Consider the following 11,754-nt stretch of genomic DNA (forward strand, 5'->3'; position numbering starts at 1 on the left):
AGGAAGGAAACTGGGCATTCTGGGAAGACGACTCTATTCCCTTACATCATTTATCATGAGGGTCGCGAACTACCAAGCCACTATGGGCGTGTACCACCACCAGCTATGGAATAGGATCCTACCTATCATCCAAGCGGCTCCAGACACCACCAAAACAGAAGCCCTGAACATTCATGCCTAGGCTTCAGCCTTAGCTAAATAGCAAAGAATCACTTCCCGCCATACCGTGGACGCTGCCTCTAAGGCACTTCACGGAAAGCTGGAGAGTTTTACTCCATAGGCACTAAGGCACTTCTATTGCCTTGAGGCATCATGCCTGACTGAGATCAGCAGGTATCTCAAATGATACTAGAGCAAGGATAGAAGACATTCCTTTTGATGTCCTGGCCTTTTCAGTATTAAAACGGACAAGGTCATGGACAATCTCCATAAAATCCGCAAAATGGCACGCTTATATTCCACCCAGGAACCTTAGGTATCAGCATCCTCAATTCTGAAGACAACCTTTCTTTCAACAGCAGTTTCAACCATACCAACAACCATATCGACCATACAAGCCACAAGTATCTGACAGATCCTATCTAGGCCCATCTAAATCTACCTTACCTTCCTTTCATCCTCAACAGCAACAAGCACGTTGACAGCCCTTTCGACGCCCACAAAAAAAGAGTAAACAGTATCCCTAGACCCCTTTCTATCTACATTTCAAAGTAGACTCCATCCCTTCATCTTGGCTTGGTTCCGTATCACTAATGATCAATGGGTCCTTTCTATTGTCCAAAATGGTTATTTTATTTAATTTCAAAATACCCCACCCTTTGGTGCCATTAAGACAACTCCACACTCTCTAGCTCTCCGTGAAGAAGTTTCTCTTCTTCTACAGAAGGAGGCCATTCTCATAGTCCCTTCCCCTACATTGCATGATGGATTTTACTCCAGATATTTCACAGTCCCCAAAAAGGACAGAGGATTCCGTCCTATTCTTGATCTTAATAAATTCTTGATCTTAATAAATTCATTCGGCTCAGATGCTTCAGGATGCTGACTCTTGACACTTATTCATCTCATTTCACAGTGAGATTGGTTTGCCATCATCGACCTCCAAGATGCCTACTTCCACATCTCTATCCATCCACTTCATCACAGATTTCTACGACAACATTTCATACCAATTTTGCTCTCTCCCATTTGGACTTTCCATGGCACCGAGGACCTTTACCAAATGTATCGCACCAGTCGCTGCCTACTTCCAACTGGAAGGTACTACAATATTCTCCTACAAAGGTGATTGGTTAATACTCGCTACTTCGTATCATGATGCAGTCAGAGCTACCCAACAAACTCTCAATACTCTTCAAGATCTAGGACTCAAGGTAAACCTTGCCAAATCTCGTCTCAAGCCTTCACAGACTGCAACCTACATCAGGGTGTATTTCGACTCCCTTCGGGCCAGAGCCTTTCTCCCTCAAGAGAGAATCAGCAAACTAAAATGAGCCATCTAACCATTACAACCCCTAGCTTCGGTATCGGCGCATCAAGCACAGCACCTTCTCAGGCGTATGGCTGCTACAACAGCCATTATCCAGCAGGCAAGGCTCAAAATGAGGTCCCTACAATCATGGTACCTATTGCTATTCAGTCCTATAACAGACCACCCTTCCAAACAACTCATAGTAACATCAGAATTCACCAGTCAACTCACCTGGTGGACATTTCTTCCTCATTTGATGCTAGGCACCTTTCGACCTCTACAGCTCTCAATACAGGTTTACCACCGACGCCAACGTGTCAAGATGGGGCGCTCACTGTCAACATCACAAAATACATGGTCTATGGACAAAACAAGAACAATTATTACACATCAACCATCTCGGAACTCTTAGCAATTATCAGGGCTTTCTATGCCTTCCTACCTCTCATTGCAGGACAAGCAGTACAGCTAGCTACAGACAATACTACTAGATCAGCCATCCTTCAGTCTCGAGAGACTGTGGTAACGTGCTCTGTATGGAACAGCGTCTAGTGTGGCTGAGAAGGCTAATTTGAGAGTAACAATCCCTTCCACACTGAAAACAAATACAATTTGTCACCTGTCCAGCTCCCTGATTTTGCTGGTTTCGGGACTGCCTCTTTGCCTCGGCCTGCTGGACAAGGGTCTCTTCAAATTGGAGAGGCCATGATGCACCGCCTGCCTCCAGGCTGAACGCTCAGGTGTCAGGGTTTCCCATCTGTTGAGTTCCATTCCTAAGGCCTTCAGATCCTGCTTGCAAAGATCCTTGTATCACAGCTGTGGTCTCCCTCTGGGGCAATTTCCCTGCACTAATTCTCCATACAGGAGATCTTTTGGAATCCGACCATCAGCCATTCTCACAATATGCCCAAGCCAATGTAGACGTCACTGTTTCAGTAATGTATACATGCTAAAAAATTCCAGCTCATTCTAGGACTACTCTATTTGGAACTTTGTCCTGCTAAGTGATACCAAAAATGCTTTGGAGGCAACGCATATGGAAGGTGTTCAGCTTCCTCTCCTACCATGCACAAAGGGTCCAGGACTCACTGCAGTACAGGAGTATGCTCAGGACACAGGCTGTATAGACCTGAATCATGGTATATGTCATCAGCTTCTTATTGAGCCATACTCACTTTGTGAGTCTAGAGAACATGGTAGCTGCTTTAACAATGCGTTTATCCAGCTCGACATCTAGAGAGAGTGTGTCAGAGATGGTTGAGCCAAGGTACACAAAATCATGAACAATTCTTGTGTGGAGATGGTAATAGAAAGAGGTGAGTCCACGCCCTGGCCCGACTTGTGTTTTCTTCAGGCTGATTGTTAGTCCAAAGTCTTAGCAGGCCTTGCTAAAACGATTCATGAATTGTTGGAGGTCTTCAGCAGAGTGGGCAACAATGGCTGCATCATTGGTGAAGAGGAAGTCCCACATGCATTTCATACTACAGCACTGTACTGTATAAACAAGCAGACAGGTACCCACTCCCTTTTGCTCCTGTATCTGGTGGCCGAACTTTGGGAATGGTGCTACCTACACCACATTTTCCCAATAGCTGTCCAAATCACCACAGACGACAACCGTCTTGCAGACCATCTCAGTCATCTTACCACAAGGACACACAAGTGGGCACTGAACAATGAAGTTTTCAACTTCCTTTGTCACCGATGGGGTGTTCCGTCCATCGATCTCTTTGCCTCCAAGATCAACACCAAGTGTCAACGGCATTGCTCCCGAGACGGTATTGAGACAAACTCACTTGGAGATGCCTTTATGACAGACTGGGCCAGAGGCCTACTCTACCTATTTCCTCCGATTCCACTCATACATTAATTGTCATTCGACTTCGACAGTTCCACTCGAATGCCATCCTCTTCACCTCATGGTGGTCATGTTGCCATGGTTCACTCACCTGAGATCGAGATCGACTGACGTGTTCCATCTCCCATTGATCCCCAACCTTCTGAACCAAGACAATGGCATGATTTACCAACCCAACATAGACTCTCCAAACCTGGCAGCATGGAGGGTATTCCCGCCATACAAAATGTAATAGATTAGGCTCAAAAGCCATCGACCCAGAGGTTATACCAAAACAAATGGAAATCGTTCCTCTCCTTTGCACATTCTCAGAACTTACCCGCAACTCCAGTTTTGCTGAAGACTTTACTTACCTTTATCCTCCATCTCTTTCATCTCGGTCTCTCTCATTCTACCCTCAAGGTGTACATTTCTGCTCATCAACCTTCTCAGTCTGACTCAGCTAGGCTTTTCTCTCACCCAATGCTGAAATTTCTCAAGGGACTCCTCAATATACGTCCCCCACGTCAGTATCCTCTTCCTCAATGGTCTTTGCAACTTGTCCTTAATGCACTTACCCGACTGCCTTTCCTACCAATGGCCAACACTACTTTCAAATTGCTTTCTTTAAAAACATTGTTCCTTGTAGCAATAACATCTGCTAAACATGCCAGCGAACTTGCAGCCCTCAGATCAGACCCACCTTTCCTGCAGTTTCATCCAGATAAGGTTACCCTCTATTTTTACCTAAAATTGTCTCTGATTTCCATCTCAATCAACCATTGATTTTACCAACTTTATTTCCATCTCCTTCTACACTTCTCGAGTGCATGCTCCACATGCTTGATGTAAGACGCTCTTTGGCCTTCTACATCATTCAGAAAGTTTCCAAGGCTCTTCTTATGTTTTCATGGCCCTCATAAGGGTGCCCTAGCTTTGCCTCATACTATCTCTCGCTGGATTGTTCAAGCTATTTCACTGGCCTATGAACTTACAGGCAAGACACCTCCTGAACATTTGAGAACTCATTCTACCAGAGCGCTGTCAACCTCTACTGCCTTCCACTGTGGAATAGAGCTTCCTCGCATCTGCCGTGCAACTACATGGTCTAATTTCTACTGTGACGTCCCACCATCCAGTAAGTGAGCTTGTCAGTCACCCATTTGTGTGCATTCACAGAGGCCACGAAGAAGACAGAGAGCTTACCTACCTGTAACCATGGTTCTTCTAGTGGTCCTCTGTGAATCTACACATCCCACCCATCCTCCCCTCTGTCCATCACATTGTCTTTTATATAAGCCTTTGACAGCAGCAGACTCTTAGAGGAACTGAGGGGACTTTTGGAAGGCAGAGCATGCACTCCATGGGGAAACATCCTACTAATCACATGTCTTTAAGCTCTAGAAACGTCCGAGACGTCCTACGCAGGTGCAGAACAACCCATTTGTGTGGATTCACAGAGGACCACTAGAAGAAGCACAGTTACAAGTAGGTAACCTCTCTTTTCTTCCCGAGCTCCAGCTCAGCACTGAAATAAATGTTGTACGGAAGACTAAGGGCTGGGATTGCAAGTCAGCACAGTGAAAAAAGGTGCAGTGGCACAATTTAGAAGGAAGAAGTGTCGGTAGGGGACAGACAACTTGATCCTTTTTCCACCTCCTGTTTCTCCCCCTTTCCTGCCTTACCTGCTTCTTGTCAACCAGGATTGTCTGGCACATATATGCAGTAATGAAAGTATAAATACATAACATTACAGTTGTAACACCCAGAGATAATATCACTCTCTTTGCAATATCAGCCATAGTGCAAATTTACTTTTATCATGATGTGGTGTTGCTTCACAGAATGCTAGAGGAAGGACACTTCATGATTCAGGGCCTTCTTCATGCTGTGCCTTGTGCTGCTTCAAGTGCTCTTTTTAGGGTATGGAGGAGACAGTGAGATGGTCAGGAAAAAAGTACAGTATGTTCATATAAGTCAAACCACCTATGCTAGCTAGAAAGTAAAAACTTTTATTGTAATGGTAGTAGTGACTGACTGCTGGAACAATATATGTAAGTAATGACTTTTTTAAACCAACTTTCCAAGGTCTGGAATACATAAGAGAAAGTGTTAACCCCACCTTCTCTACCTATTGCTTTTTCTGTCCAAATTGCAGACTCTCTTACCAGCTCTTCAGAAGTTTTATAAAAGACTCAGATTCCCAGCTCCTGGTCTGCTGCCAAATGTCTTATTCAAACACTCCAAGATACTCCTTTATAGCAGCCCTGTAAACTTGCTTGTACTGTAATTCAATCACATGATTGATTTTGTTGCTTGGTTATTATTTCTGCACCGTGTATTGGCTTAAGTGCAACACTAGGCAGGAAACTTAAGACTGCAATTCCAGTGTTCACTTTGGCTGTTGACATCCCATCAAAATCAGTGGGATTTAAAGTTGTCTGATTGTGCACAGCAGTGCAGCTCTTGAAAGTAATAGTAGCATACAATATTGTATATAGCATATTCATTCTACTTTAATGATGGAAAAAAACATTTGGCAGCTTAAAGCTCCTATTCTCAAAGTAATAGCACACAAGGGCATTTGCCAATCATAATAGCTGAAATCTAGTACTATATTCAATGGAATATAGTGGTGCCTCGCTTAACGGGCGCTCCATTTAGCGACGAAACCGCATAGCGATTAAGTTTTTGAGATCGCAAAAGCGATCGCATTGGGATGTTTTAAATGGTTTTTTTTCGCTTTGCGATGATCGGGTTCCCTGTTTCGCTTACCGATCATCGCAAAGCGATTATTTTTTAACAGCTGATCGGCTTTTCCAAAATGGCCGCCTGCTGTGTGTAGGGACAGATTCCTCACTTAAGAGGCAGCGAAAATGGCCGCCGTATGGAGGATCTTCGCTTTAAGGTGAGTTTTAAGCCCATAGGAATGCATTAAACAGGTTTTAATGCATTTCTATGGGCTTTTTAAAATCGCATAGCGAAGAAATTGCTTAGCAGCGATTTTTGCTGCACGGATTAACGTCGCTATGCAAGGCACCACTGTATACAGAGGAGTTGACTCACCACATCTACCGTCGGCTTGTTGTAGTAGTGACTTACTACTGGATTTCAGCCATTATTTTAAATATAGAATACAATTAAAAGTAATTCCTCCATTCGGGTGGCCATTAGATCAAATTTTTGCTCATTCCCCACTATTTGGCTGATGTATTATGGATGCAATAGAAAACAATTTTTATCTCCAATTTAAAGCATTTGATATAAATTTCGTTGTGGATCTTTCCGAACTTTTACAGGCTAGTCTTGCATTATTTAAACAAATGATTTACATGGGGAAATTATTCTCCACATAGATACTGAAATTTCTTTTCAGAGGCAGAGGGAAGCTTCTTCTCTTTTTTTTTTTTTTTAGTACTCAGTGAAGTTTGCAGGATTTGGAATGTGTAGCGTGTTCTGCAGAATACAAAAAAGCCAGCCTGGATTTTGCATCCAAGCTAAGAGGGAAACGCAATGGCTCCAGGGGGCTGAGGGCTCTTTGGCTGCAGTTCAACCCAGGATTAGGTATAAATAAGCTCTCAAATAAAACCATTTTTTAAAAAAAAAAAACAATGTTGAAAGGCCTTGCAGCGTAGCAGATGTAATGGATTATTAATATAAGAAGCCTGTTGTCCAATAGATTCTCCTGAAGATCTGGTGTTTGACTTTGTGATTGTGTTGCTTTAAAAGAACAAAACGGCTGTAGTAATATTAGTAACAGTAACAATAAATTGAAGTGTGCTTAAGGAAGGGGATAAAAAGAAACAGCTCTGAGGTGACCAGAGGAGTGTTTTTAGGGATTAGAGCAGATGACAGGATCTGTCAAGGGGCAAACTGTATCTTGCATATACCCATCATTAGAAGCTGAAATCGTGTTAGTGTGATTTAGGCAGACCTTCATAGCTGAGCAGTCATACTTGCAAACAGAGCCCCTGTTTCCTTCCCAGTGACACGTCACAAAACAAAGCAAGCTAAGATATAAACTGTAGGAGATGGGGAAGAAAACTCCTGCCATGACATGCATGTGTTTTCAGAATTTAAGGTATCCACTTTTCTAATGACAGGCTTTCTGTAACAAATATTTTTGGCTCTGGATTAGGATTCCATCTACTATATGTTTCTTCCTTCTGGCTGCAGACAGTAGGGATAGTTGCTGGGAATTACCCTAGTGCGCATGGGGAGACTACTGTGTTTTCCCGAAAATAAGACAGGGTCTTATATTAATTTTTGCTCCAAAAAAAAGCAGTGGAGCTTATTTTCAGGGGATGTTTTAATTTTTTTTTTATGTACAACAATTTACGTTTATTTAAATACAGTCATGTCATATTCTGGTTGCTGCACAGTGGTGGAGGGTGGGCTTTCGCTTAACTTTGGGGTAGGGATGATATTACGAGCATCCTGAAAAATCATCCTAGGGCTTATTTTCAGGTTAGGTCTTATTTTCAGGGAAACAGGGTAGCCTCGCTACCTATTAAACGCTATATATGGGATGCTTCTCTTTGAACTCCCCCTCCTACGGTGCACCTGGCCAATTCCTAGCAAGAAGCAGCATGGTGGGGGAGAGATTCCCTTCTTCACCTCAGCCGATACATGTGGAATGAGGCAGAAAATGGTGGTACAGAAACCTCTCTTTTTCCTTCTCTTTTCTCCACTCCTGGGGCCAGATATCTGCCTTGGACGTTCTGGGCAACTTTTGGACTTCAAGTCCTAAATTCTGAAAAAATCCCATCCCTGTCAGGTAGAATTTGAGGCCCTTCAAACATAGACTGTTCTTCAGTGCTCTGACTGGTAATCCTCTTTGTAGGACCTCAATAGACATCTCCAAGGGAGGGGCAAGAGGGCCTTGTGGTACCTAAGCATGGGATAGCGCATGTAGTAGTTCACCCAGGACATTGTTTGCTGTCTGCCTGGCTCAACATAAGGCCAATGTGGGATGAAGAAGTCTCTTTCTCTATTTGCTGAATTAAGTTCATAGGAAGCGGTCGGTCGTATCAGCTTGTTGTGTTAAAATCAGTAAAGGAAACAGAAGCAATGAAGAACAGTGCCTTAAAAGAGTAAGAAATGTATTATGGTGCAAGTTTTCTTTAAAATATCATTATAAATTAAAGATACTACTGGACATTCCTCAAGAGAGAAGACGTTACAGCAGTATACTGACATGCCTATGAAAAATAGAAAACAGATGGGTGTTAAACCATTAGATAGCATGTATTTAGGCTTTTGGTGGTGTGCAAAGTTAGAATAAGTTCCCAATTCGCCTTTAGCCATATCTCACAACAAAATGTGTAGTTAAATCTATGTTCACATTGCTAGAGAACCCTAAAAGCTCAACTCTGGACTCCTCAGGTATAATTTCCACTGTCTTCCTGGCTGGTCACTCTGTACCTCCTTGGTGGATGTCTGTTTCTCTGGAGCTAATTCTACCCCTGCCCATAGAAATAAAATGACCTTCTTCTCAGGCTCTGTCTCTGTCATTTCTCTGCTTTCTCTTTCACAGATCTGTAAATCCCAAGACACCAAAGCGGCCACGTCCTGCTGCAGCCCTTCGGTCCCCATTCACTTCAACATCCAGCAGGACTGCGGCCATTTTGTCGCCTCCGTGCCCTCCAGCATGTTGAGAAACGTCCCCGCGGAGAGCCAGGGCTCCTCCCGGGCCGCTGCCACCACAGAGCAAGACTGTGTGGTCGTCATTACCCGCGAGGTGCCCTACCAGACGGCTGCCGACTTTGTGAGGGACGCTGGGTCTTTGCACAAAGCAAAGCCGGAGCTGTATGAGAGGCGGGTGTGTTTCTTGCTCCTTCAGCTCTGCAACGGGCTGGAGCACCTCAAAGAGTACAGTGTCATTCACAGAGATCTCTGCCTAGAGAATTTGCTGCTGGTGCACTGCAAACCTCTTCCTGGCTGCAGTAAAACCAAAGAGGAAAAACACCTGCCCCGGCTCATCATCAGCAACTTTTTGAAAGCCAAGCAGAAGCCAGGGACAACTGAGTCTAAAGGGAAAAAGAATCAAGCCCGGCTGGCTCCGGAGATTGTCTCTGCTTCCCAATACAGAAAGTTTGACGAGTTCCAAACTGGCATCCTTATCTATGAGCTGCTGCACCAGCCCAACCCCTTTGAGGTGAAGGCCCACCTCCGAGAACAAGGGTACAGCCAGGAGGATCTCCCCCCGCTTCCCAACTTTTCCATTTACTCCCGGGGGCTCCAGCAGCTGGCTCACTTGCTGCTCGAAGCCGACCCCATCAAGCGCATCCGCATCGTGGAGGCCAAGCGGATCCTGCAGTGTCTTCTGTGGGGTCCCCGGAAAGACTTGACGGACCAGCTGTGCAACCACGAGGAAGCTCTCCACGGGGCGCTTCGCAACTGGATCGATATGAAGCGGGCATTGCTCATGATGAAGTTTGCCGAAAGGGCGGTGGATGCCGAGCGGAAGGTAGAGCTGGAAGATTGGCTCTGCTGTCAGTATTTGGCCTCTGCGGATCCGGCCTCTCTGTCTAAGTCCCTGACTCTTCTTCAGTTGCTTTGATTTGCACAGAGTTTCACAACAAGGCGTCCGTTTCCAAGAGAAATTGCACTAGAGTTTTCTTGGAGAAACACTGTAGGGGGAAGTGGTGCACATCTCGAAACCCGTTTTCGAAATGACCGTGGAGTAAAACTGATTTATGTTTCGTATACAAACAGGTTAAAAAAAAAAAGAAGCAAAAGCAAAAGCCTGTGGCTGTTCTTAGGATAAGCATTATTGTGAGTGTTATAAAATTACCAAGCAGTGCGCCTGGAATCCAACACCAAATGGATTGCATTCTAGGGAACTGCAAGGAATTTTTTAAAAATGTGGGGTTTTTTTCCTGTTTTGGAAGATTTTGTTTTGGTAAGATTTTTTTTTTTTAACTGTTCATAGTAAATGTGACCGTTCTTGGAACAACCGTATATGCACTGAAAAATATCTGTACATTAAAAAAAATAAGAAATCCTAATGTTCTCTCCCACCTCCCAAAGGACAAACTTTTAGGCAGGGTACTGTGAATAAGAGCAGGCAGTTACAGCCACCTGACTCCACCCTGGTTTTGCCCGCTTGAGTCCCTCCTTTCAGCCCTGCTCTTAACGCTACCCTGTCCATTTGAGTGCATTGGATGCAAGAATGTGAGGGAAGGGTGGAGCCTTGAGCACTGGGAGAAATGGAAGTGATGGAACAAAAAGAAATGGGTGTTTGACACCTAGCATCAGAACTGTGTTCTTGCATGTCTGGGTAAACACCTCTTTTCTCCCCCATTTTAAAAAATCCCACCCCTTAAACCTCTGTAGCCTCTGCTGCTGTGAATAGACATTGTCCAGAGCTGTGAATTAATTTCCTGATTCATCTCTCTCTCCCCCCATCACACACACAGAGTGTTATACATTGCATCCTGTGAACTAGAAAGAAGGAGTCCTCTGCTCTGAGCTGTGTCCAGACAAATCTGTTAAGTTCTGTTTCATGCAGCTTCTCATTTTTCCAACCTTAAGTTTCATTTTGTCCTTTTCTTTGATTGATTTGCAGTTTTTTTTAAAAAAAAAAGACCTCAAAAAAACCATCTATGCATTTTCATGTGTATTTCTCAGAATACATGCATATCTGCATACTTCTGCATATCTGCATACTTCTCGTACGCATACCTTTGCAAACAAATTTCCCCTAATCTGTTTTACTTCCCTTCCCCTCCTTAATATCTGCAGTTTTTATTTGGGGAACTTCAACACCAAATGGGAAAAGTAGACCTCAAGGTGTAATTGTATTTCAGTTTGCACATCAGTTCAGAAATACAAATTATATACATTCAGTTTCCCTCACTGAGTTTTTGGAGGGTCAAAACGAACATGCTGCAGAATGACACACATTTCCAAGGAGGCAGATGTCAGACTCTCCCCTCAGATATTGGGGTCGCCAGCAAAAAAGGTTTGCTTTTCACTCCAGTGGTGTCCCTTATTTTTATTAGTGGTTGTCTGTTATATGCTTATCCTGCTTTTCTTTCACAGGTTGAAGGGAATTAATCAGAGATGTTTCATAAGACACATTTTCCTGTCACTTAAATTATTTGGTCCTTCTGTATTGTTGTGTGAGCGTGTATATTTATTCTGTGGGTGATGGGAAAGCCTTGATGCTCTAGGGTGAAGGCCCATGATCTGATAAACATCCTTTCCTTCAAGGAACCTGCACTGCAGCCCTCAAGGAAACATTAAAGTCCCACCAGCCAAATAGTCTGCAAGGAAGGGGAGCAACAATTGAGCCTTCACACCATAGGCTTTGTGCCATGAGTAATTAAAGCAGCATCTGGTATTTCAGTCATATCATGACTTGCTTGGAAATCTTCCCACTTTCCCCTACAAACACCAAAGCGAGGTGGGTGATTTTAGAAACTCCACATTGCAAAAAACT

General features: G+C 43.9%; 1 protein-coding gene across 2 annotated transcripts in view; it reads left to right on the forward strand.

The window, feature by feature from the left end:
* The window catches only part of PRAG1 (PEAK1 related, kinase-activating pseudokinase 1), a 66,261-nt gene extending 54,834 nt beyond the window's left edge, over positions 1-11,427 (forward strand). For both annotated transcript variants that reach the window (XM_020808999.3, XM_020808998.3), the window contains one exon: positions 8,845-11,427. In XM_020808999.3, coding sequence (XP_020664658.3) covers positions 8,845-9,870 — 1,026 coding nt within the window. In that variant the 3' untranslated portion in view covers positions 9,871-11,427. The remainder of the gene's footprint in view (positions 1-8,844) is intronic.
* The last annotated feature ends 327 nt before the right edge of the window (positions 11,428-11,754 follow it).

This window comes from Pogona vitticeps, chromosome 2 (assembly GCF_051106095.1).
Source record: "Pogona vitticeps strain Pit_001003342236 chromosome 2, PviZW2.1, whole genome shotgun sequence".
Classification (NCBI taxonomy): Eukaryota; Metazoa; Chordata; class Lepidosauria; order Squamata; family Agamidae; genus Pogona; species Pogona vitticeps.